The 25562-nt window shown below is 59.1% G+C and overlaps 1 protein-coding gene across 3 annotated transcripts in view; it reads right to left on the reverse strand.

The window, feature by feature from the left end:
- PIEZO1 (piezo type mechanosensitive ion channel component 1) overlaps nucleotides 1–25084 on the reverse strand; it is a 56571-nt gene extending 31487 nt beyond the window's left edge. Inside the window, exon 1 of one of the 3 annotated variants that reach the window (XM_043898277.1) lies at nucleotides 24495–25084. In XM_043898277.1, coding sequence (XP_043754212.1) covers nucleotides 24495–24558 — 64 coding nt within the window. In that variant the 5' untranslated portion in view covers nucleotides 24559–25084. The remainder of the gene's footprint in view (nucleotides 1–24494) is intronic. The other 2 variants (XM_043898275.1, XM_043898276.1) reach the window with 2 other exon arrangements.
- Nucleotides 25085–25562: the final 478 nt, after the last annotated feature.

A 25562-nucleotide genomic window follows, 5' to 3' on the forward strand; every position in this document is an offset into this window, starting at 1 on the left:
AGGAAGGGAGGCGGGGAGGCAGCGTGGAGAGCACAGATACCTGGACACTGTGTGCAGAGCTGGACCCCCCCGTCTGGCCTGCAGGGAGCTGGGGTCCCTGCTGGGGGCTGGACTTGAGAGACCACAGGTCTCCCCGTGGTGCCATGACACAACCCCAAGTCTGACCTGCCCTCCCCGCCAGCTGAGAGACATGGACAGTGAGGCCCCATCCTTCCTGCTCCCACTCCAGCCCTGATTTCCCTGCCTGTAAAGTGGGTGGGGCTACAGCTCAGCACACACCCTCAGGGTCCTCATCATTATCCTCAGAGGGGTCTTTCAGCCCATCTGCAGGGGGGCCCAGGATGAATGAGGCCTGAGCACACCACCTGACTGGTGGAACCCGCACGCAGGATGGCACGGGTGGGTGACCCCGGGGGCCAGCAGGGATGGCAGGAGGAGGCTCAGAGGTCATGACAGACCTGCGTCAGCATCCAAGTTGGAAAGACAGAAGAACTGGGAGAGACCCTGGAGGCCAGCAGTGGGGGACGCACCACAGCCACCACCATGACTGTCCAGGCATTTCCTCTTCAGAGATAAGGAGACAGAGCAAGTCCCAGGTACAGGGGCTGATAGCACTCCCCACTGGGGAAATGGTGTGGGTCTAGGTGGCCCAGGGTGTAGAAGTGGGTGGGTGAGGGTCACTTCCAGGCCAGGCATTAGGACCTGCTGAACCAGCTCTGGAGGACAGCCAGCAGTGGACAGATGGGGCAGGAGGGCTGGGCCAGGACTGGCAGACCTGTGGGGTCAGCTGCGGACAGGGGACCCGGCCAGAAGGCCCGACGTGGGAAACCAGGGCCCGGGAAGAGCTCCCATATCCTCCACCAGGCTGGGGACACCAGGCCCCTTCCAGGGCGGCCAGCACCGTGGCACCCGGAAAAACAGGGAGGAGGATGGGCGGGCGTGAGGCCCAGAGTCCGGGGCGGCTGCAGCTCCCTGGCCCTTCCTACTCTCCCCGCTGGGCTCCTGCTCGAGGTCAAGGGGAGAAGAGCTGTGGGCCTCTGCTTGGGGATCACTTCTGGTGTGAGGCGGCTCAGGAGCACAGAGCCTGCACCCCAGACCACGAAATTCTGCCTTGAGAAACGACTGGAGGAGACCCAGTCCTGCAGGAGACAGGCCGCTCCGGGCTGCTGTCTCCCCAGCCACTGGGTGGGGGTGGGGGTGGGGCTCAAAACCACCCCCTGAGGGGCTGCTGCCGTGGGGACAAAGCCAGATGGGCAGCAGAGAAAACCAGCCAACCCCCGAGGCACCATGCAGGACAGAGGCCGCAGCCGGCAGCCAAGCCCACCACCACTCCTTGTGTAAAACTTAAGTGAGAACAGACACACGCATGTGTAAACGTCACAAATGCCCAGAAGAGCCACACCAGCGGAGCCAGTGTTTACCTGCAGAGGAGGGACCTTGCCTGCCCAAGAGTTTCCTCGGGGGTGTGTTACTGGGCCTGTTGGCAGGGTGACCAAGAGGGTGAGACTGGGGGACACACCACAGAGCAGTGGGTCCCCAGGCCCAGGCTGCCCGGTCACAGATGGGGCGGGAAGCTGGGGAGGATGTGCGTCACTGGAGTCCCCAGGCGGTGGCAGGACTAGGCCCAGGGTCTCCTGACCCGACAACGGGCACCCTTGGACCACCTCTCTGCCAGCTCTTCCAGGCAGGGCCGGGCAGGGCCCAGAGGCTCAGAGTCCCCAGGGGACTGCTGCCAGGCCACGACAGCCTCCAGGGCAGGGGTCCCGTCCGAGCCTGCCCTCCCCCCAGGCTGCTGCATCTCCCGCCAGCTTGTTCATTCTGCCTTATTTGGCTTGGAGGAGAAACCCATAAACACTTCCCTGCTCACTTCGGCCAGGGGCCGGTGGGTGGGGCGAAGGAGGAAGAGGAAGACAGAAAAGGGGAGACAGACACAGTGGCACCGGCTGTGCCCTGCCATCTGTGGGGCCGCACGGGCAGCCAGGCCTCACAGTGCCCACGGCAGCGCCCACGGCACTCAGTTGCTGCACCTGCCATCCCCCCCACTCCCCACCAGCCAGGCCCCAACCCAGAGAAGACCAAGGCTTGGATCAGACCCGGCTTTCTGAAGAAGAGGGCAAGGAGATTGGCTGAGGGCCCCCAGTGCCCCCCACCTCAGGGGACAGGAGCCCAGGGCCAGCACAGCCAGTGCGGGTGGCACCTCAGGGCCCCTCAGAGGGTGTGCAGGCAGCTGGGGGGAGAGGGGAGCTAAGGCCCTGCTGCCCAGACCCACCTGCGGCCAAGATGCCGGGCTCTTCAGCCACACTTCCTCCACTGCCCAGTGCCTGCCCCATGCTCCGTCCAGCATGTGCCTGCCTGAGACCCCTTCCCACTGGGGTACCACCTCCACCAGAGCCTGCCCACCTGAGACCCCTTCCCACTGAGGTACCACCTCCACCAGAGCCGGCCCACCTGAGACCCCGCACCCCTGGGGTACCACCTCTGCTGGAGCCCGCCCACCGGAGGGTCGCACGCAGGCATCCAGATGCCCCCTCCACGGCCAGCCTTGGGGTGGCGGGGGCACACTGCATGGCAGGAGGGGTGAGGGCAGCGCAGGGCAGCCTCCTCCAGCCTGGGGACTGAGGAGGGTGGGCCCACAACGCCCTGGAGCCTCAGTAACCTTCACAGGAGTCCCCTTCCCTCCACAGCAGAAGCTGAGGCCGCAGGCAAAAGGAGGCCACAGACACAGCTGTGGGCTCGTAGGGGTGCAGGACGGAGCGAGGGGACAGGAGAGGCCACGGGACACGGTTACCCACCTGGAGCTCTGCCAGCAGCCTGGGCGCCCAGGGCAGGCGGAGGGTTTAACCACCGCGTCCAGGTTTAACAAGCTCGGTGTCCAAGAAACCAGGTTTCACGACTCACCTGAGCACACAGGTGGCCACCCCCTCCCCACAGCACGGGCTCCGGGAAGCATGGTGACCAAACTTCCAACCAGCATGGCCCAGGCTAGGGGAGATGGCGGAGGCCAGGGGTGCTGAGAGAGCTGCTCCTGGAGGTCAGTCATGGGCCTCGCTGGCTGTTTGCAGGCCTCCTGACTCAAAGGAGAGCCGCCCTCAGCCCATTCTCTGCCAGGGAGACATGAGGAAGGGGAACTTTGGCACCTGTGCCCCCAAAGGCTTCTCAGACCCCTTCTCAGAGAGCTCAGCCTTCCCTGAAGACCCTCAAGCACTGCTGGGAATGAGCCGGCCTCCCTAGACCAGGGCCGCACAGCTTCCCCAAAAAACAACTGTGCTCCTGGTCTGTGTCTGGAGCTTCAGGTATTCACTGTGGCCGGGAAGGGTCAGGGCTCCCAGCCCGCCTAGCCCTCCACAATGGAGAGGCCGGATTCCAGGCCAGGGGTGGGAACCACATTCCACAGGGAGGGACAGAGAACCCCTGCCGGGCCCCCAGCCTCCCCAGGGCAGGAGGAGACCTCGCTTATCTCAGTCTCTGCAGGTGGACACTAAGGGAGGACAGAGACTCCCCTCCCACCTCTGCCCGGATGTGGCTTGACCATGCGGCCCTCCCCACCGCCTGGAGCCCAGGGCCTGGCAGACACGTAGGTCACAGCTGGGGCTTCACGGAGGGCCACAGTGGGCAGGTGATGGTCAGCGGCATCCTCAAGGCCAGCAGCCAGCAGGAGGAACCCACCCACCACAAGGGCAGACTGGCTCTGCTGGCCTCTTCACATGGGTCAGCTCTGGGCATGGCTCCCGCCCTCCTGGACTCCCCAGGGACAGCCAGCCCCTGTACCAGCAAGGGCCTCCTGCTGGCCATTTGTCAGGAGCAGAAACTGAGGCCCAGAAGGGCCCACATGCAGACCTCAGGGCCTCCCACAGCCCGCTGCTCTTCCTGTGATCAAGTTCTGACCACCTTCTCCATGCACCAGTCCCACTCAGCCAGGTCTCACCTGCTATTTCCCAGACCCTGTCCCCCAGGCCCCCAGGAGCACCCCAAACCCCATGTACCAACTCACAGGGGATGGACAGGCAGCCCCCAACAACCAGAGTGCCCATGTGCCCCCTGCAACAAGGCGCCTGCCTGAGGGATGCAGACAGAAGCGGCCGTGGTGATGGACAGCATCCCAGGTACTCAGCTCTGCATAAACAAGGACGCTCATGATCTGGGCACTCCCACCCCACCTCGAACCCCAAGCCAATCGATATGGTGGGGTTCCTACAGGGGTGGCCCTGGCATGGGGTCCCCTTGAGATGCCCTGTCCACAGTGCCAGGAGCGGGGTGAGGAGGGGCAGTGCCATACAGGGGACCCTCCTGAGCCAGCACTGAGGCATGTCAGCACTGGGGCCTGAGGTAGCCTCAGCCACCAGCACGCCTCCCAAAGCCTCAGCCAGGGCCTCCCATCCCCGAGCAACCTGAATGGGTCATAAGGTCACAGAGAACGTGGGGAGAACCGGGGAGATGTGAAGCCATGGGAGGTGATGTTCACACGAGTCCTGACAGAGCCTCCCCTCTGGGGTGGGCAGGCCCTGGACCCGGGCATCCTGCACAGACAGAGCTCCAAGGGCTCTCCAGCCAGCGGCCCACATCCTCCCCAAAGTTCTTCACTGTGACCAGATGTGGCAGAACCCGTCCTACAGAGCCGTGGTCCTCCCAGTGGGTTCCCAGGCCACCCCATCACGTCCCCTGTGGATCTGGCAGCGATGCCAGGCTTGCCCAGCCCTGCATGTTGTGACACAGCCCTGTGGGACTTGCCCGCAGAGAGAAGGTTACCCAGACATGGAAAGCAGCAGGTGCGTGGTTCTCCCAACAAAACAGTTACTTGTGGGACCCCCTGCTGCAGCCTAGCCTGACCCTTGGCATCTCGGCAAAGAGTGGCCCCCAAGTGCCCCCAGGAGAACAACAAGCTGCCTACCCGAGCCCTGCATCTCCCACAAGTGGAGGCAACATCCACCGTGAGGCTGGCCTCAGCAGCCGGGGCCGAGGCCATGGGGCCTCTGAAGGCTGAGGCGCTGACTCAGAGCGCCCGCCCTGTGATTCAGCACCCCAGTCCCTCAGTCTCTCCGGTCTGGCTAGTGCAAACAGCTCCAGAGCCTGGTCACAGTCCCCCCACTCTCCAGGGCCTTCCTGGCACCTACTGAGGAATGCCACCCAGCCACCTCAGATGGCAGGTCAGGGCGGGCTCACTGGCTGGAGGAGGCAGGCTGGCTGGCAAGAGAGGGTCCACAAGTGCCTTCAGAGCCCTGCCCTTCCCATGAGGTGGGAACTGGGGGAGAAGGGTGTCCTTGTCTGTGCATTTATTTATTTTCAATCAGTTTATATTTTAAATTGGGATAAAGCTGCTTTATGATGTGTTGGTCTCTACTGTACAACCATGCGAACCAGCTATACATATACATAATCAAACACCGTCTTCCAACAACACAAGAGACGACTCTACACGTGGAAATCACCAGATGGTCAATACTGGAATCAGGTTGATTATATTCTTTGCAGTCGAAGATGGAGAAGCTCTTATACAGTTGGACAAAATTAGACCTGGAGCTGACTGACTCATATCATGAGCTCCTTATTGCAAACTTCAGCCTTACACTGAAGAAAGCACGGAAAACCACTAGGCTATTCAGGTTTGACCTAAATCAAATTCCTTATGCTTATACAGTGGAAGTGATGAATAGATTCAAGGGATTAGATCTGATATGGTGCCTGAAGAACTACGGATGGAGGTTGGTAACACTGTATAGGAGGCAGTGACCAAAACCATCCCAAAGAAAAAGAAATGAAGAAGGCAAAATGATTGTCTGAGGAGGCCTTACCAATGGCTGAGAAAATAAGAGAAGTGAAAGGCAAAGGAGAAAAGGAAAGATATACCCAACTGAATGCAGAGTTTCAAAGAAGAGCAAGAAGAGATAAGAAAGCCTTCTTAAGTGAAGAATGCAAAGAAACAGAGGAAAACAATAGAATGGAAAAGACTAGAGATCTCTTCAAGAAAACTGGAGATACCAAAGGAATATTTCATGCAAAAATGGGCACAATAAAGGAAAGAAATAGTAAGGACCTAACAGAAGCAGAAGCAATTAAGAAGGGGTGGCAAGAATACACAGAAGAACTGTACAAAAAAGGTCTTAATGACCCAGATAACCATAATGGTGTGGTCACTCACCTAGAGTCAGACAGCCTGGAGTGTGAAGTCAAGTGGGCCTTAGGAAGCATTCCTACAAACAAAGCTAGTGGAGGTGATGGAATTCCAGCTGAGCTATTTAAAATCCTAAAACACGATGCTGTTAAAAGTGCTACACTCAATGTGCCAGCAAATTTGGAAAACTCAGCAGTGGCCACAGGACTGGAAAACAACAATTTTCATTCCAATCCTAAAGAAGGGCAATGCCAAAGAATGTTCAGACTACCATACAATTGCACTCATTTCACATGCCAGTAAGGTAATGCTCAACATCCTTCAAGCTAGGCTTCAGCAGTACGTGAACTGAGAACTTTCAGATGCACAAGCTGGATTTAGAAAAGGCAGAGGAACCAGAGATCAAATTGCCAACATCCATTGGATCATAGAAAAGCAAGAGAATTCCAGGAAAACATCAACTTCTGTCTCATTGACTATCCTGAAGTCTTTGACTATTCAATTCAGTCGCTCAGTCATGTCTGACTTGCGATCCTGTGGACTGCAGCATGCCAGGCTTCCCTGTCCATCACCAACTCCCGGAGCTTGCTCAAACTCATGTCCATCAAGTCGGTGATGCCACCCAACCATCTTATCCCTCTATTGTCCCCTTCTCCTCCTGCTTTCAATCTTTACTAGCATCAGGGTCTTTTCTAATGAGTCAGTTCTTTGCATCAGGTGGCCAAAGTATTGGAGTTTCAGTTTTAACATCAGTTCTTCCAATGAATATTCAGGACTGATTGACTGGTTTGATCTTCTTGTAGTCCAAGAGACTTTCAAGAGTCTTTTCCAATGCCACAGTTCAAACTCATCAATTCTTCAATGCTCAGCTTTCATTATGGTCTAACTCTCACATTCATAAGTGACTACTGGAAAAACCATAACTTTGACTAAACAGACCTTTGTCGGCAAAGTAATGTCTCTGCTTTTTAATATGCTGTCTATGTTTGTCACAGTTTTTCTTTCAAGGAGCAAGCGTCTTTTAATTTCATAGCTGCAGTCACCATCTGCAGTGATTTTGGAGCCCAAGAAAATAGTCTCTCACTGTTTCCATTGTTTCCCCATCTATTTGCCATGAAGTGATGGGGCTGGAAGCCATGATCTTGGTTTTCTGAATGTTGAGTTTTAAGCCAACTTTTTCACTCTCCTCTTTCACTTTCATCAAGAGGTTCTTTAGTTCCTCTTCACTTCCTGCCATAAGGGTGGTGTCAGCTGCATATCTGAAGTTACTGATATTTCTCCAGACAATCTTGATTCGTTTGTGCTTCATCCAGCCTGGCATTTTGCAGGATGTACTCTGCATATAAGTTAAATAGGCAGGAGTGGATCACAACAAACTGTGGAAAATTCTTAAAGAGATGGGAATACCAAACCACCTTACCTGCCTCCTGAGAAAACTGTATGCAGGTCAAGAAGCAACAGTTAGAATCAGACACGGGAAAACAGACTGGTTCCAAATTGGGAAAGGAGTACGTCAAGGCTGTATATTGTCACCCTGCTCATTTAACTGTATGTAGAGTACATCATGTGAAATCCCGGGCTGGGCGAGTCACAAGCTGGAATCAAGATTTCCAGGAGAAATGTCAATAACCTCAGATATGCAGATGATACCATCTGAATGGCAGAAAGTGAAGAGGAACTAAAGAGCCTCGTGATAAAGGTAAAAGAGTAAAAGCTGGCTTAAAACTCAACATTCAGAAAGCTCAGATAAATGGCAACCAATCCCATCACTTCATGGCAAATAGATGGGGAAACAATGGAAACAGTGACAGACTTTATCTTCTTGGGCTCCAAAATCACTGCAGATGGTGACTGCAGCCATGAAACTAAAAGACACTTGCTCCTTGGAAGAAAAACTGTAACAAACATAGACAGCATATTAAAAAGCAAAGACATCACTTGCCAACAAAGGTCCATATAGTCAAAGCTATGGTTTTTCCAGTAGTCATGCATGGATGTGAGAGTTGGGCCATAAAGAAGGCTGAGTGCCGAAGAACTGATGCTTTCAAATTGTGGTGCTGGAGAAAATTCTTGAGAGTTCCTTGGACTGAAAGGAGATCAAACTAGTCAATCTTAAAAGAAATCAACCCTGAATATTCACTGGAAGGACTGATGTTGAAGCGCCAATATTTTGGCCACCTTATATGAAGAGCAGACTCATTGGAAAAGACCCTGATGCTGGAAAAGACTGAAGGCAGGAGGAGAAGCAGGCAACAGAGGATAAGATGGTTGGATGGCATCACTGACTCAGTGGACATGAGTTTGAGCAAATTCTGGGAGATGGTGAAGGACAGGGAAGCCTGGCATTCTGCAGTCCATGGGTTCACAAACAGTCAGAAATGACTTAGCAACTGAACAACAACAATACATAATCCCGTCCCTCATGGGCCTTCCTCCCACCCCAGCCCCCATCCCGCCCCTCTAGGTCACCACAGAGCACCAAACTGAGCTCCCTGGGCTATAGCGCAGCTTCCCACTAGCTGTCTGTTTTGCACATGGTAGTGTATATAAGGCGCTGCTACTCTCCCACTTCAGCCCACCTGCCCCTTCCCTGCTGTGTCTACAGCTCCGTTCTCTACATCTGCGTCTCTATTCCTGTGTTGCAAACAGGTTCATCAGTACCATTTTTCGAGATTCCACATTATGTGTTAATATACATTTGTCTTTCTCTGATCCAATGTGCTCTATATAACAGACTCTAGGTCATCCACATCTCTATGAATGACCCAATTCCATTGCCTTTTATGGATGAGTAGTATTCCATTGTATATACACACACTACATCTTCTTTATCCATTCATCTGTCATTGGACATTTTGGTTGTTTCCACGGTCTGACAATTGTAAATAATGCTGCTGTCAACACTGGGGCATGCCTGGGCATTTAGGTAGGAGGCCCTGTTCATATGTGTGGGTGTGTGTGTGATCAGGAGATGAAAGGGGACATTCACGGCCCTCTGCCCCATGACCATCCTGCTTCTGAGGAGATGGCTGCCCCAGCATGGTGCTGACCCCAGAAGGCACCCCACAAGTGTGTGACTGAGTGGGTGCCAACAGCAGGGAGCAGCTGGAGAACCTGGCCACCCTCTTCACTCAGGTGAGGGTGCTGAGGTCAGGGGATGGCCCGAGGGCCTGGAGGTGTGACCAGAGATATCACATGCCAACCAGCTCATGCAGACTTCTTTTCCTAGAGAGGCAGGCTGGCTGAGAGCTTCTGCAATGGGCCTCAGGCCTGTGAGGTGCTTCATCTCGTGTCTATCAGAAGCTGGAGGACGGCGGATACCTCCTCATAGTAAAGCCTGAGGCCTCCAGGGAAGAAGGAATTCTCCAGCCCCTTCAGAATCTGAATGCCAGACTGCAACACCAAGGCTTGTTCAAATTTCCGCCTGCTGGGCTCCCTGCAAATTTGACTTGTCTCACAATTGTGCAAGCCAATTCTTTAACACAAATCCCTTTCTCTCTCATGAGTGTATATATATGCCTCTTCCGTAAGACACCACACCGCTGTATCCCTCTCTCACTGGCTCTGTTTCTCTGGAGAACCCTGACTGATCCACCAGCTCTCGGGATTCTAGACTGTGAGCCGCTGGCTGACCTGACCGTCTCTGAGGTCTGGGCCCAGGTGGCTGCAGGGCTGGGGCAGACAGGGTGTCAGGGCCCCACTCAAGCTCTGGAAATGCAACAAGCTCAGAGTCACTGAGGGAGAAACCAACACCATCTAGTCCTAACAACCAGCCTGGGCAGGGCGGCTCAGCCTGGTTTCTCTCCCAGGACACCAGCCCCCGGGGCAGAGACACAGCCCACCCCCAGGGGCAGGATGGCCCCGGGGCAGGGCCTCCCCAGGCCTGAACTCTGGCTCTGTCAGGCCAGGAGTGGGCGATCTATTCCCCTGGGCAGGAAAGGGTGCTGACCAGCTCACAGAACATTCACTTTCCTTTCCTTCCTTTTCAGAAGTTTTTTAGATGCGGAGAAGCACAGAAATAACAAACAAGTGAGTTCCACTCCTCCTGCTCCTGCGGTCTGGCTGTCGCACGGTCCTCCTGCCAGAGCACGTCCTACCAGGTCACACGTCACCCTCAGCCTGAGTGTCCTTTGCTCATCTCCCCAGGCCTCCCCTCCCCGCCCTGAGAAAAAAACGCGCATGAATTTCAGGATATCCTTCCAGGAAAGAGGCACTTCTGGGCTCTGGAATTCCATCTGGGGTGGTTTCCAAGGGGGCATCTGGGCCTGCAGCTGTGGTGTGTTGAGCCAGAAAGAACAAAAGAGCCCTGGGCATGCTGGGCCCCCTGGGCCAGGCCCCAGGCCCACCACGGAGGGTGGGCCACTCTCACCCAGGCTCTCAGGGGCCCCTCCCCTCCTGCCTCCCAGGAGACCAGAACCCAGAGGACCCTGCCAGCCTGCCCGACAAAGGTTGAGCCAGTGCGGGGCTTTCTCCCCTTTTAAATCTGTGCTGAAGCTTCCTGAGGCATGAATTCTGAGCCTGTGGAGAAGGGCTGAGGAAGGGAGGGGTCAGGGCAGTGATCGGCTGTGCTGGACACCCCTGCCCCTTGGCTCCCTGTTCTCAGATTCTGCAAGTGCAAGGCCGTCAGCGCTCACCCAAGGTGCCAGGACAAGCCCACTGCTGTCTGCTCACGGAGGAGGGAGTCCTGCGGGTCACAAGCGACCGTGGTTGCTGGGCCAGTGAGTGACCAAGCCGGGTCTTTCACTGTGTACAAGGCAGCCTCTCCGCAGCGGGAAGCAGCAGCCCTCTCACGAGGTCCTCTCAGGGCGAGGCCTACTCCACAAGCTCCTCTGTGTGGCTCCTGTCACCCACAGACAAGTCCATGCTCCGTACTGTGCCCCCAGCCCCCCCAAGCTGTACCCACAGCTCCACCACCCCTGGGCTTTTCCCTGAACTAGCCATGAGACTCACACCCCTCCCCATGCACAGAGGGCCTGCCCAACCCCTGGCTGAGCTCTTCACCACCTCTTGTGGACAATGGACCCTCCAGACTGAGGCTGGAACCCCCAAGGGTTTGTGCTGTCACGCGAGAGACTGAGGCCAGGCCATCTCCCCCTGTCCAGCATCACAGACCCAGATGTCCAGAGTGGCCGAGAGGTAACCCCCTCCAACTTGCCCGGCTCTCAGACCACATGGTGGGAGTGTCCCTGCTGGCTCCTGTTGGTGGAGTCAGCTCCCTAGACAGAGAAGAACCAACCACTTAAGAGCAGGGGGAGGCGGCGGGTGGGGACAGGGCAGTCCTGGCCAAAGCCATACATTCAGTTCCTGGAAAAAGAGGCGTGACAGAAAAGATCGAACACTGCCTCTCACCCACCACATCCTGTTTTTATGGAAAACTAATCTAATTCCTGACAGCAAAGCAAGCAGCAGACATCCGCGGGGGTCCCCAGGGACCTGATGGATAGGCCCCCACAAGGCGTGAGGTGGAGCCGGCGGCCACCCACCCCTGACCAGCCCTACCCCCAGGGTCAGAGCCCCCATCCCAGCACCCCTGACTCCCCAGGGAGGCCGGGATTGACAGATCTTCCCTGGCAGTGAGGGGCAGGCCAGCTCCTGTCTATGTCCCCTTAGTCTCAGCTGGCCCTGCTCCAGAGGGCCTTGACTGGTCAGCACACGGACAATGGTCACCACAGGGCTGCCACCCACGATGGAAGGGTCACAAAAGACGAGGACGCCCTGAGCTGCAAGAAGAAGCTCCCAGGCCTGGTGGCCTCATGGTCACAGGACTCTGGCTCAGGAGTCCAGTCAGCCTGGGCTGGGGTCTGTGAGGCAGGGACACCAAGACCGTCCATCCTAGAGGCTGGTTCATGGGTGGTTATCAGCTGGTGGTTCTCTAGCAGCAGGGAGAAAGCTTGCTGATGCTCGCCAGAGGCCTGACCTGTGCTAGGTCCACCTGCCCACAGCCCAGGGGCCCTGGGCCCAGAACCTAGCCTCAGGTCACCTCCTACCTCTGTTGCCCCCTGACCCTGGACTCCCTCCCAGGCCCACCTGCTCCTAAGGGTCAGGGCCAAGCCTTCGGGAATGTGCAGGCTCCAGTCATCATAGGGAGGAGGCCGCCCCCAACCTGGCTGCCCCATGGGGTACCTGCTACACAGGGACAGGTCGCAAGGTCTATGTCCCATCCAGATGCTGCAGCCAGTGGTGGGAGAGCAGGGAGGCCAGAAAACTGGAGGAGGCCCACAGAAACCCGCTCCCAATGCCCTCCAGAGTGTCTCTCCACCCAGAGGGGCTCCCAAGGCCAGAGAGGTCCCCCATACAGACATGCCCACCAGCAGAGCGCCTTCTCACTCCCTCTGCCAGCTGAGTATGCAATTCCATCCTCGCACCCTCATCAGACGAATCCCTCAGAAGCCTGGGCAGGAACCTGACACCAGGACTTCCCGTCCCTGTGCCCCCCGATGCCAACCGCACACCCACCCCCCGGATGGGTCACAGCCCGGCTGACATCTGGTTTTGAGGATCCAGTTTGGGACTGGGAACCAGCTCAGCTTCTCTGGGCTGCAAGACTCTCTCCCGCTCCCTCAGAGGTCAGGCTGAGGCAGACAGACTCTTGGTGGGGGGGTGGGGGCACCAGGAAACACGGCCAACTGCCACAGCCCCAGGAACCCCAGGCGCCCCCACCCAGGCTCGGGCTCCAGGCAACATCCTCCATTCCCTCCCAGCCTCTGCCAGCAGCCCAGGGCTGGCCACATGGTGTCCAAGCTGCTGTCCCAGGGGAGTGCCTGGCCGCTGTGACTTATTCAGACCCAGCTGCTTCCACTGCATACGCCTGAGTGAGGTGTCCTCACCCCACTGCCCCCGCCTCAGCCAGGATGTCACCAGCAACTCTGCCCCAGATTCCCCCCTGGTGAGGCCGCCGCATGCCCTGAGGCTCAGGGCACCTTGATTAAAGCGCTGGGCAGCCAGGCTTCCTGAGAGGCACCTGGGGGTGTGGGCAGGGTGGCAGGCAGCCTCGCAGTCAGAGACTCAACTGAATATTTCCACCCACGTCACCTGGCAGGTCACCCCGAGGGCTGCGGGGCCAAGCAGGGTAGGTGCTAGTCTCACAGCTAGAGGTTACGACAAGCAGGTGCAGAGATGCAGGAGCCTGGCGCAGAGCAGCCTCCGCACCCTGGCTCCGCTCTGGATGGCCTTCCCCACAGCAGTGTGTCCTGCTTCTAAAGGTAAGGAGTGCAAGGCCCAGAGAGGCTGAGTCACTTTCCCCAGGGTGCCCAGCAGCAGAGCCAGGGCTTGGGCCAGCTTGAGACTGGGAGCGGAGAGGTGACAGAAGCTTGTCCCCGGAGTCTTTCCACCCCACTCCTCTGCTCTGAAGGCACCCGCCACCCAGAAGGCAGAGGGAGGAACGTGCGGCCTCAAAGCACAGATGCTGAAGTCCCGCCTGGCAGGTGCTGGGCACACTGTGGCCACACACCCTGGGGCCTGAGCCCCGGCCTGGCAGCCCCCTGTGACAGAGCTCAGGACCAGGCGGGGACCGCCTGAGGTCCCAGGACAGCCCTGGCGGGCCCCCACGCTCCGCACGCAGAACAGGACCGGGCAGGGCACCAATGCGCAGGAGTGACACAGGGGTGACGACATCCAAACACCCATTTATAAACACCCCCAAAGCCCTGGGACCATCCCAGCGGGAGGCTGGATTCCAAGCAGAGCACTGGCACGACCACCCGCTACCTCTGGGTCCAGCATCGTGTGTCTCCAGACCTGACGTTCCAGGTCTGCGGTCAGAACGAGGAAGAAGCAACGTGACTCCAGAACCCAGTGCCGGGTGGCAAGTGAGGAGGCTGATGATAGGCCCTTTCCCACAAGGAGAGCCCGGTGGACGGTGGTAGCCCGGCCGTGGCAGGAGCCACCACAGAGAACGCAGGGCAGAGAGGAAAGCGGCTTCAAGTTACAAGGAACCAGCAGATGGGCGCTGGACGCCTAACTCCTGGCAGCCTCACTCACACCACGAGGCCCCTCACGCGCAGGCAGGAGAGAGAGAACAGCCTCCGCCCTGTCCCCCTCCGTGGCTCCAGTGCCTGCCGCCTCCTTGCCTGAGGGGTGACGCTGGCGGCCCTGGTCCTCAGGTCACCCCTGCGAGGGCGCACCTGCTCCCACCCCGCCCCTCCGCAGCAGCACCATCCCCGGGGCCCCTTCATCTCCAAAGTCCCAGCGCCCCGGCCCACGACCCGGCCCCCGCAGGCACCCTTCACCTCCTGAAGACATGGGTGGGCTCCCCCTGACCCCCTTCCACACACCCACCAAACGCCCAGAAGTGTTTCCAGCTCTGGAATGTGACACAGCCTGCCCAGCCCAGAAGCTTCCAGGAGCCGCCTCTGGAGGCAGCCATTCCTCCTCCGTCGGCCTCGTGTGCCCTCCAGGCCCCTGAGGGTGAGCGGGCTCCTCCGTTCAGCGTGGGCGCCCCCCTCCCCAGCAACCCTTGTCCCCAGCCTTTCAGGCCTCACTCTTGCGAGGAAGGGAGCGGACGGGGTGGCGTGCACACTGCCCTCCCTGTGTGGTCGGTCACCCTTCCAGTCTTCACGGTGTGAGGGAGGCGATGGTGAGGGCAAAGGGGCCGCGTGGGGGTGAGGTGGGAGGCTTGCCCCCTGGGGAGCGGAGCAGAGGCTTCTCCCTCCCTGGGTGGCCCAGGTTTCATTTATTCAGTGAAAGCCTGGACAGAGGACCCCCCAGCTGGAGACTCCACCTGCAACCCCAGGACAGAAGCCACCGCCCACCCCGAGGTCCCCAGTTCCTAAGGACTGGAGTCTGATGGAGCAGCTGCTAACAGCCCCACAGAGCCGGGGTGCAGCCCCCAGGGAGCAGGGAACACCGGGACAGAGGATCCAGGGCCCAGGCCCTCCCCCCACCCCAGAGCTGCCTCCAGGCCAGAAGATGCCCCAGCACTTTGCTTTCAGAGCTGCTTCCACCTCCTGAGGTCACATTATCTGCCCATTTGTCAGGACAAGGTTTCGGAGGCAAGAGAGGCCCTTGCCGGGGTCACCTGGTGACACTGCCCAACCCAGGGCCCCTTCTCCGGACCACTCAGGGGCCCCCACAGGGCCTCAAGCCCCTGTCTCTGGGTCACCCACACCCCTGCCTGTGCCCCCCACCCCCTGACCTCCAGAGATTAGGGCCTGACAGGCCAATTCTCCCCAGCAGGGAAGGTCTGCACCACTGATAAGCAGCAGGATGCTCTTGGAGCAGGCAGGGCTCAGAGCCCACGGGGCCTCTGCCTCAACCACTTCCCACTAGCAGGGCTGGGCACGGGCCCACCCTGGCCAGGCCACAGCAATAGTGACAAGGAAACAAGCGCCCAGGGACAAATGGGCACCACCCCGACAGCAAGGGTGGAGATGAACCATGAGGGCGCCTCCTCATAGGGCGGAGAGGCGGGCTGAGCGTGTGCCGAGCTGGGTAGGGCCCAGAGGAGGCAGGAGCAGGCAGGAGGCAGGGTGCCGGCCACCCTGGACATGGACGGGCCCCCAGGACCAACCACCTCCCTAGAGGGTCACATAAGACTCACACCCCAGAATGTGCATCCGACAGTGAGGCTGTCTTGCCCTCGGACTTGGGGGTCCGATTCTGGGGGAACTTATCCTGGAGGGCAGGGAACTGTCAGGAGGGAAAGCCAATGAACAAGAGCTGGTCACCGTGTCTATGGGGACCACAAGACTGGAGGTCAGGAGGCCAAGACCATCTCTGCAGCAGTTGAAATAGACCCACTTCATGCAACCAGCGGCTGTGGGAGGTCACGCGTCATGACAGGCAGAGTGAGGGTCCCAGCGGCAGCATTGATGCCAGGACGAGAGCCTGCCGTGGCAGGACAGAGGCCCTGGAGGAGGTCTGAGAGCCGGCAGAGCCCTAGGTGGGCAGCGGGGGGGCGGGGGGTGGGACGGGAGGGCGAGCAGAGGGTGCAGGAAGGGCATGGGCAGGGTGTGGGGGAAGCAGGAAGGTCCGGCCCAGTGAGCGGAGGGGCCCACCCGCCAGGAAACACTCAGAGACCCCGCCACCAGCTTGGGGGAGCAGGAGAGGATGTCCCAGTCAGCAACATTCGAGTTCATGGGACTTTGAGCTAAAAACACTTGCCCTTAACCGGACACCATAAAGACGATTAGCTCTTAACCGGACACCATAAAGATGACAATTAGGATTGTAAGCCACAGGCAGGGAAAACCGCATGCAGTACAAAAGGGTGATAAAGAGCTTACAGTTTCACGTCCACAAAGAACCCCCCGAGTCAGAAATAAAAAGATAAACAATCCAATTTTTTTTAATGGGTGAAAGATTCTTAGAGACACACGCCAGAGAAGATACCAAGGTGATTAGCATCACTGGCATCAAAGTAACGCAGACTGAAGTCTCAGGAGATGCCACTTCACACCCACAGACCAGCTGGAATCAGAGGCCAACACCACGTGTGGCAAGGGTGGGGCGCCCTGGAACATCCCCAGATGACTACCAGGAGGACAGATCGGAGCCTACTTGCGGTGGACAATCGAGGCCCATGACCTGGCAACCTGATGCCCAGGAGTGAATGAAATGCATGAGTGTGTCCATAGAGATGCGCCAGCTAGCAGCCTACGCCTACTTGCCAGGCAGGATGGGTGACAGGATAAGCAAATGTGGCAGTGCTTTCAGGGGACAAGCCAGAGCCAGAAGGGACCACTGCCACACGGTCACAGACACACAAACTCAGTACTGAGGGGACAGCAGACACAGCACTACACGCCCCCAGGGGTCCCTCAAGCATGGACCCCCAGAGCAGGCAAAACCAAGTTGAGGGCAGAGCAGGGGGGCGCGGGCAGCGCAAGAGGCAGAAATGTTTTCCCAGTCCTTGGGGAGGCGGTACGTGGCTGCACTCAACTGTCAACCCAACCTCAGCTGTGAGGTCTGCCCTTCACCCCAAGCTCTAGCTGTCCCCATGGAGAGCTTGATGTGTGGGTTGTGCCATTCTCCCCTGGGGGCTCTGTGGGGACCCCAGGGCTTCCTAAATCTGGGCCGAGTGTCGGGGGGGCAAGAGGGGAGGCCGTGGGAGGTGGTGGCAGGGGGACAGCTGGCAGGTTCCAGGGTGAGGACAGATTTGGGGAGTTAGCAGGCCAGAGAGAAGTTCTGCAGGGAAAGAGGTGCAGCCAGAGGAAGGAACTGAGGGGTCACCTGTGTGCTGACAGGTGCCGGGGCAGGGGGCTCCTGGGAGGCAGGGGTGTCATGGCCAGAACTCTGGCCCTGGGTGTTCATCTGTGACACAGGGCCACTACTGCCCACCCTCAGGAGCAGGAAAGTGAGTGGAGACTCATCCTGAGGGGAGACTAGAAACCTGGGGGGCCCCGAGCCAGGTGAATGCAGCAGAGAGGGCATGGTGGGCAGCAGGCAGCTCTCGAATGACTGGGAAGGTCACCTGGCCATGGGACGCATCTGGGAGCAGAACTGGGAGCCAGAGGCCCCCAAGGCTGTCCAAGTAGAGGCTATGATGCCAGCAGACATGGATGGAGGCTGCAGAGTTGGGGTGGGGGGGTGAGTGGACACTGAAGCAGAGACATGATGCAGAGCTGTGTGCCCACATGACCGGAGGAGACGGTCAGCCCCAGCTGCCCACACAGGCACATGGGGATTAGGGGCCTGGGGACCTGCCCTGTGACATCACAAAGGCAACTTGTGCAAACCTTGTCCCAGCTGCCCCTGGGCCCATGGAAGCCAGCCAGGGTCTCTGCCATGAGGTGACTCGTTCCCCCATGAAGCAACCCAGGGACACGCCCCCAGCAGGGAAGCCAGGTACACACCACACAGCCTCTGAGGGCTCCTGGGAATGCCCTTGGTCACTACGACCCCTGGCCATCGACAGGGAGGGGCAGAAAGGGAGGATGAAGCAGCTGAGAGGGGGAGTGGAATCAGAGACCCTGCTTCCCTTTGAAAAGCACCTGTTAATGCTGTTGTAATGATGTGTTGTTTCCATGTTTTAACCATAAATATGAATCAAGTGAATGAGAGGATGGAATGGGGGGGGGGGTGGTGAATGAGGGAGAGGGATGGGGTGAATGAAGGGGAGAGATTGGGGAGGGGGGGATGGAGGCAGAACAGGAGCCTGGGTCCCAGGGGGAGGCTGGGGTGTGACAGGGCCCAGCCAACAGCTCACAGGCCTGGTGGCTCCTGGAGGTGACAGAGACGGAGACTCAGGCCTGAGGCTGGTGAGGCTTCTGCTCCGAGGCCCCTGCCCAGGAGCCCAGGCCCTGTCCTCTCTTGATTGGTCCCTTCAGACTGGGCCGCAATCCTGGCCACAATCACAGGCCTTTGGCTGCTCATGCGGGCCCAAGGAATCTGTGCACATAGCAGTTCTGTTCTTTTGTTTTCCCTCAGAGGATCCACCAGAGGCCACTGAAGGGCAGGGGAGGTGGGGAGAGCCAGGCAACGGGCCAGCCGGTACACCTGGGTACCGCCAGGCTCACAGCCGAACCTGGATGGGGCCCAGAAGGCGCATCCCTCACAGCCCACCGTGTGGTCAGCAGTTCCGGACTCAGGACAGACCCCCACCTGCTCTAGAGGACAGAAGCCCCCAGGCCCCTCCCGCTCTGCGGAAGCCACGGGGCCTGGTTCAGCCGCCTGTTCACTGGCAAAGGAAACCACAGGAGGCGGCTGAGGTGGCCATGGTCCCACTTTAGCCTGACCCCAGGGAAGGAGAGGAGGCCTAACTATATATACTCTGGGAGACAAACAGCGCAGGTCGGAGCCTGGTAAACAGCCGGCCGTTACAGGGAACTAAAAATACTCCCTATAATTATGTGATTAAAACACACCAGAAAAATCGACCCGCCCCACTCGGCAAAGGCCCGAGACACCGCACGGAAGGGGGAGGCCACGCACGTCGGCCTGAGGTGCCTGGGGTGGCTGGTCTGGGCCAGCACTGCCCATCACATACTGGTGGCTTTCCAGGGCTGCCTCACAGCGTCCTCCCCAGGGTGGAGGCTGGTGACCCCGGGCACCCACAGAACCCCAGCCACGGGGCACTGCCGTGGCTCCAAACACGGGGGCCACCTAACCTCAGGAGTGGGGACACAGCAACCTCAGGCCCTCACTGCCGACCAGGGCCTTGCTTTGGATGAGAGGGAGAAGAAAAGATGAAAGAAGAAGAAACTTAACTCTCATCAGATTTAACTCTTGGTTATTTTACAACAACTATTCATACTTTACTTCTGTAATGAACAGTTAATACAGATCAAAACGTGGGCAGGGATCAAGTCCCTCCTGCCTGACTGTCCACTGGGCACCGCCCCTCCCTCTCTACCCCACCTCAACCCTCCAACTGGCCACCCAGGGGACCTGAGCCCCCATCTGCAGGCCACTCACTGACCTCCTTCCACAGACGGCCTGGCCCTGGGTGCACTGGTCTGGCACCTTGGATCTGCCTTTCTGCCCCCTGCCCAGCATGGCAGACAACCTCTCTCCCTCCGGCAGACTGGTCTTGTCTGGTGCCCAGCCCCCCCCCCCCCAGCCCCTCCTAGCCCGGACCTCGATCTGTATGGCATTTACTAGGGGATACCCCCAGGGATGGCGTCACTGACGGCAGCATGTTTCTTTCCCATCTGGACTCAGCACAGCATGAACAAACACAGAAAAGGCACTTACAGAACCAAGGTGCCGGAAGCTGGGGGGATCCACACCTCCCTTTACACGCAAGGAAACCTCGGCCTGGTTACAGAGGAGAGTGGGCCCAGCCCCTCCCATTCCACCGCCACGGGCTCTGAACCAGAGCCTAGGAGGCTGCCCAGAGCTCCGTCTCAGGAGACCTGGTAAGACGATGCTTGAATGAACTTGGAAACAGGTTCCACATGAGCACAGGAGTCTGGGCAGGCAGGTGGGCAGGGTGGCTGGGCTGGCCCTGGACACACCTCCTGCCCTGGAAACCACCTGTGGCCAGCAGGCAGCCCTGTGTGCCGCGGACCCACTTGGCACCCCCAACACTGTGCAAGGGAGGGCTGCCCCGCCCTGCCCCATCCAGAGACCAAGAGATCAGAGACCTGGCATTGGCCTTCAAGCTTTTATTGTCTCATTTACAGGTGAGGAAACTGAGGCCCAGAAAGAGGGGTGAGGGCCTGACAAGTCAAAGCAAGGTGGAGGCTGGCACCGCCCATGAGCTCGTCCCACAAAGCCAGCTCCCAGCCTCCCTGAGGCTTCCCACTCTGGGCTCTCCCACAGGTAACACCTGCCAATAGGTACGCAACTCACTTGCCCTGGGAAGGAAAACCTGCCAGTTTTCTCATCCCCCAAGCCCCATGATCCTCATCCAGAGAACAGGCTCAACTCAGAGGGGTTCAAAGGTCAAGAGTGGGAGGAGCTCACACAGAGGCACTGACCCACCTCCTGGAGGCGCTCTGGGAAGCCTTCTCACCTGCTTCTATAACACCTGGAGCCTGTATCCCAAGGAGGAAGGAAAACTGCTTTGGTAACCAGAAAAGAGAAGTCCACATACAAAAGAGTCTACATAAAAAATGTCTAGGAGAAGGAAATGGCAACCCACTCCAATACTCTTGCCTGGAGAATCCCTTGGACAGAGGAGCTGGGCAGGCTACAGTCCATGCAGTTGCAGAGTCAGACACAACTGAGCTACTGACACACACACAAAATTGAGGAGACGCTTGGTGGCACAAGTGGACACTTTATCTATTCTCCCATCTCCTGCAGGAAGCAGGATGGGGCAGGCAGCACCAGGGGGCAGGATGGCTCACCCCACCCCCCATCCCTCCTGGAAGTCTTGGGGCCTCAGTGCCTGCAACAGCTGGCCTTGGGCAAATAAAAGACTAAGTTGTTAAAAAAAAAAAAAAAGTCTATATATTTCTAAAAATAGAAAACACAGAAAAGACCAATATTTCATTGGACCAGGGTGGTCAAGAGTGGCTTCCTGTAAGAGGCGGCTCACACTGGGCCCTAAAGATAAGGGGCGGGCCTGGGGGATACCCTCAACACTTGCGGTGGCCCTGCCACAGAAGGCAGTCCCCTGCGGCTGCACACACAGCAGGGGGCCCCCTCCCTCTCCATCTCTGAGCACTGAGAGTGTCAGAGGAATGACACTGCCCAGGAAGCAGCCCCACAGCCAGGACCCAAGACGCTCCCCGCCGCTCTATCAGCACTTCCTCTGCAGGACCCTTCCCACTGGCACAGATGCCGGTGGGGTGGTTGCCGGCAGGATGACCACAGGGGGCCGTCCTCAGCTCCTGGGCTGACCCCAGCCCCTCCCTGATCACACTGATTCCTCGGGGCCCATCAGCTAGACACCTGAGTCCTGCAACGTAATCAGTCCTGGGAGCGGGCAGGGGCTGCCAAGGCCAAGTCTCCTCCCTAAGGTGGCAGAGGAGAGCAAGACCCACCCCCAGCTCTGGGGGATCTCTGAACAGGACAGCCTGGGCTCGCTGCTGGCTCCAAGAGCCTGGCAGCCCAGGAGCTGAGGTGAACTCTCAAGTCTGCGTTCCTAACAGGGGCCCCCATCCTAGGACTGTCTTCCTACTGCCTTCCTGCCTGCCTCAGGGTGGTGTTGAGACTGTGATGGTGAATACCCTACATAGAGGAGGAAGTGTCCCCATTCTAAACAGTGACACAGCAGCGACAGTCAGGCTGGCAGGTGACGTGGCATGCGGTGGGCGTGCCCGAGAGGCCAGAGCCCCATCCCACAGGAGGAAGCCATGTTGCCGCCCTGCATGTGTTTGCCAGTCAGTGATACAGTTACCACCTTCTCACCACCTGCCTCGCCGCTACAGTGCTTCCTTCAGGCTGCTCCTGTCCCGTTAGGTCAAGAGTTGGGGGCGGGGCTGTTCCTGGAGAAATCACAAAGTGTTCTGTCCTGACGTCTCTATAGAAGCTTTCGGCTCTGGGTCCTGACGCCCCCCAGGGCTGCAGGGACAACAGGTGAAATGATGAAGGCTGTCACCCTTCCTGGGACGGGGGACTGGGGAGTCTCTGACGTAATGAGGAAGTGGAAGTGGGATTTTGGGAGGCGAGGGGTGCCCTAGGATAACCCAAACCCTCTGATGGCCTCATCCAGCACCCACCACTCACTTTGAAAACACTGCAAACTAACCATTTCTACCGAAGCTCATCACAGAGCAAGGGGTGCTCAGAAGGCAGCAGGGCAACCGTCCCACCTCCAGCCAGCAGCACAGCAAGATTCCTCGGGAGCTACCCGGCCCTGAGAGCTGGCCTCCGGCCTCCACCCTCCAGCCTCCACCCTCTCAGGTGTCACTGGGCAGGGCTCTCGGCCAGCTCTACATCACCCTCCCCTGAAGCTCAAGAAAAAACATGGAAGTCCAAGTCCTACACCCAGACACAGAATCCGTGTGGGTTGTGGCCTGGGTATCCAGGTTTTAATTAATAGACTTTATTTTGGGGGACAGTTTCAGGTTTACAGAAAAACTGAGCCAAGCACACAAAAAATTAGTCATCAGGATGTGAAAGCTCTCAGGAGACACCAATACGCCCAGGTGGGAACCCTGAGTAGCTCCACCCCGCATCCAGAGAACTAGAGACCTACCCTCCCCCCGACTCCATCACCCACTTGAGTTGCAGCCAAGGGCCCGAAGAACACAGATTAATTCTCGGGTCAACAAACTCCAGCTCTCGGTCTGAGCCTGGCTCCACTTGTTTTGCTGCAGCCCACAAGCTAGGAGTGGTGTTTACATTTTTTAATGGCTGGAAAAAATATCAGAAGAGTTGATGATGTGAAAATATTTACTATCCAGCTCATCAGAGAAATGTCTCCCGACCCTGAACAAGGAGACTGCACCATGGGGGGAGGCATGCCCTTCAGGAGGGAGGCCCCTCCCGCACAAGCCAACCCGATTCCCTTCATGTCTTCAGAGGCTAAGGAGGCTGCAGGTGTGCTGTGGGGCCGTCAGAGGCAAGCCTGCAGTGAGAAGGTTACCGGCTTCTGAGCCCGACCTCCAGCTGGGTCTCTTCTGCTGGCCTGTTAACGCGTGTTTTCCAGAGGCGAGAGGAGAAAGACAGGCCGGCTGACCCTGCGCTCTTCCCAGCACATCCTGGGCTGTTCTGTCCACACAAGGCTGACTCAGACCCTCCTCCCTGACCTCAATGGTTTTCATTGATTCCTGTCCTGAAATTTTTCCCAAGTTTCACCACCTTTCTCTGCTACAAATCAAACCAGTCTGTGTGGGAGCTGGTGCTGGCTGCTCCAGGCCCCCACATTCCTGGCCCACTGGAGCCCACGCCCACCTATGACAGAAGCGGGCAGAGTCCACCTGGAGAGATTTAAGAGGCTGTGCAAAGGCTTTCAGAGTAAAACCACCAACACCCACCATGGTCTGATGGATTTCCACCCAACAGAGACTCACAGTGCAAACCATTCCCTGTTTCTCTGAATTAATCAGACCACTTTTCAGCTCACATCCAGTAGAGGCAGCCTCAGAGGAGGGAGCTGGGGACGGAGGGCTGGCTTGTGAAGGGTGAAAGGAGGCTCCGGCACTGTGCCCTGGGCACAGGGAGGCTAGGAGGGGTGCAGAGGGGAGGGGCCTTGAGCAACAAGAACCACAGATAGAGCTTTCCGGAAGGGGTGCAGATGACAGCACAAGCCGGGACACTGATGCCCGGGTGGGGACCTCAGCTCTGGCACCAAGACCGGAGTCTTCTGGGGTCACCCTCTCCCCCAGCCCAATTCAGAGCCACCCCCGGCCCCTCCCGCAGCTCTAGAGCCCAGCGGAGGAGCCAGGGCACCGGGAAGGCAGGGAGGAACCCGAACTATTTTTTCCAGAGCAAGGGCCTGCCCTAGTCCGTCCGGGGGTGGGGACGGGAAGGGGAAGAGCGAGGGGGGCCGAGCCCAGGGCACAACGACGTTAGTTCTGCTCCAGAGGCTCCAGATTAAACAGCTCCAGGCAGGAAGCCCGCCTTCTCCCAGATTGGTCAGGAAGTCGTGATGCAAGTTTGCGCTTTTTTTTTTTTTTTTTTTTTAACACGAAAGAGAAAAAGAGATTCGTGCCCCACTCACCGACGCCCCAGCCCCTCCCACGGGGGCCGACATTCCTCCTCCCTGCCCCTGTGTCCCTACCCCCAGCGCCGCGGGCCGAGACACCCGCCGCCCTCTCCGGGGGGCGCTCGCCACCGGCCTTCGTGGGCGCCAGAGTGCCATCTGCCCGCCACCCCGCCGCCGCCCTCCCAGCCTGGCGCTCGGACGGGGCCCCGGCCTTCCCGGCGGGCCCGGCGCTCTCATGCTTCTGGAATGCGGGCGCCCAGGGCCGCGCGTCTCGGGGAATCTCCGCGCCCGCCCGCGCACCATCCTCGGCCCGACCATTCTCGCCGGGTGGCCCGGCCGGAATGCCGGGAGCGGGGACGCAGACCCGGTCCCAGTCCAGAGCCCGCCGCGCACGCCCCCACTCACCGGCCAGAAGAGCGAAGGGTAGCAGCAGCCAGTACAGGACGGCGCCGAGCACGTGCGGCTCCATGCCCGAGGGGCTCCGGGGCCAGCCAGGGTCGGTCGGCCGGCGCGGCGCTAAGGGGCGGTGCGGGGGAGCCCCGGCCAGCGCATGGCGCACAGGGCGGGTCGCCGCACGTGCCGCGCGCCGCGGCCAGGACCCCGGCTGGTCAGCAGGGACCTGAGCGCCTCCGCTTCCTCCTGCTCCTCCTCCCAGGGCCGGGGTCCGCAGCGCCCCGCCGGTGCGGACGGCCGGGGTCCGCGCTCGCTCCGGTGTCAGCCCTGCCCTGCGGCGGAGCGCTGCGCGCGGCTCTTGACTCTCTCGGCGGCTCGCGGAGGCCGAGCAGGGCGGGACGCGGCTCGGCGGCTCCCTCCTCCCTCGGCCAGCCCGTGGGCCTTTATAAGCTCGGCCCCCGCCCTCCCGGCGTGCCCGCCCCCGCGCCTCCCCGACGGCCCGGCGCTCCCCGGCACCCACTCTGCGGCTCCACGCGGCCCGCGCCCCGCACTGGCCCTCACGGTACGGGGTGGCCAGTGGGGGTCGGAGACCCCCGCTCGGCGCACTTCCCTAGAAGACCCCCCACAGCCTTGCCAGCATTGGCGGGTCCGCTCGGAGTCGCGTGGGTGCGGGCGGGGGCAGCTTCCTCCCTGGCCGTCGCTGCCCGGAGCGCTCCGTAAAGGTGTCCCGGCCCCAGGCTTCTCGGACAGCACCCACTCGCAAGTGCGCCCCAGGTGGCAGGAGCAGCTGAAACCTTGCTCCCCCAGCCCGCAGCGCCCCCTGGAAACCGTGGAGTGGCTCGGAGGCCCCGCCCGCAGGGCCGCAGCCGGGCTGGGGCTCGGTGGGAGGCCCCCTGAGGTCCAACGAGGACTGGGGGCCGCTTCCACCGGCGCTTCTGCCTGCCACCACCACCACCACCACCACGGGCCCTGCCGTAAGAAGGAAATGAGAACTGCCCTTGGGTCAATAGGCCAGGGTCTGAATCCAGGCTGCACAGGCACTTCACTTGGCCACCCCAGTTTGGCCTTCTCCACCTTGAG

This window comes from Cervus elaphus, chromosome 4 (genome assembly GCF_910594005.1).
Source record: "Cervus elaphus chromosome 4, mCerEla1.1, whole genome shotgun sequence".
NCBI lineage: Eukaryota > Metazoa > Chordata > Mammalia > Artiodactyla > Cervidae > Cervus > Cervus elaphus.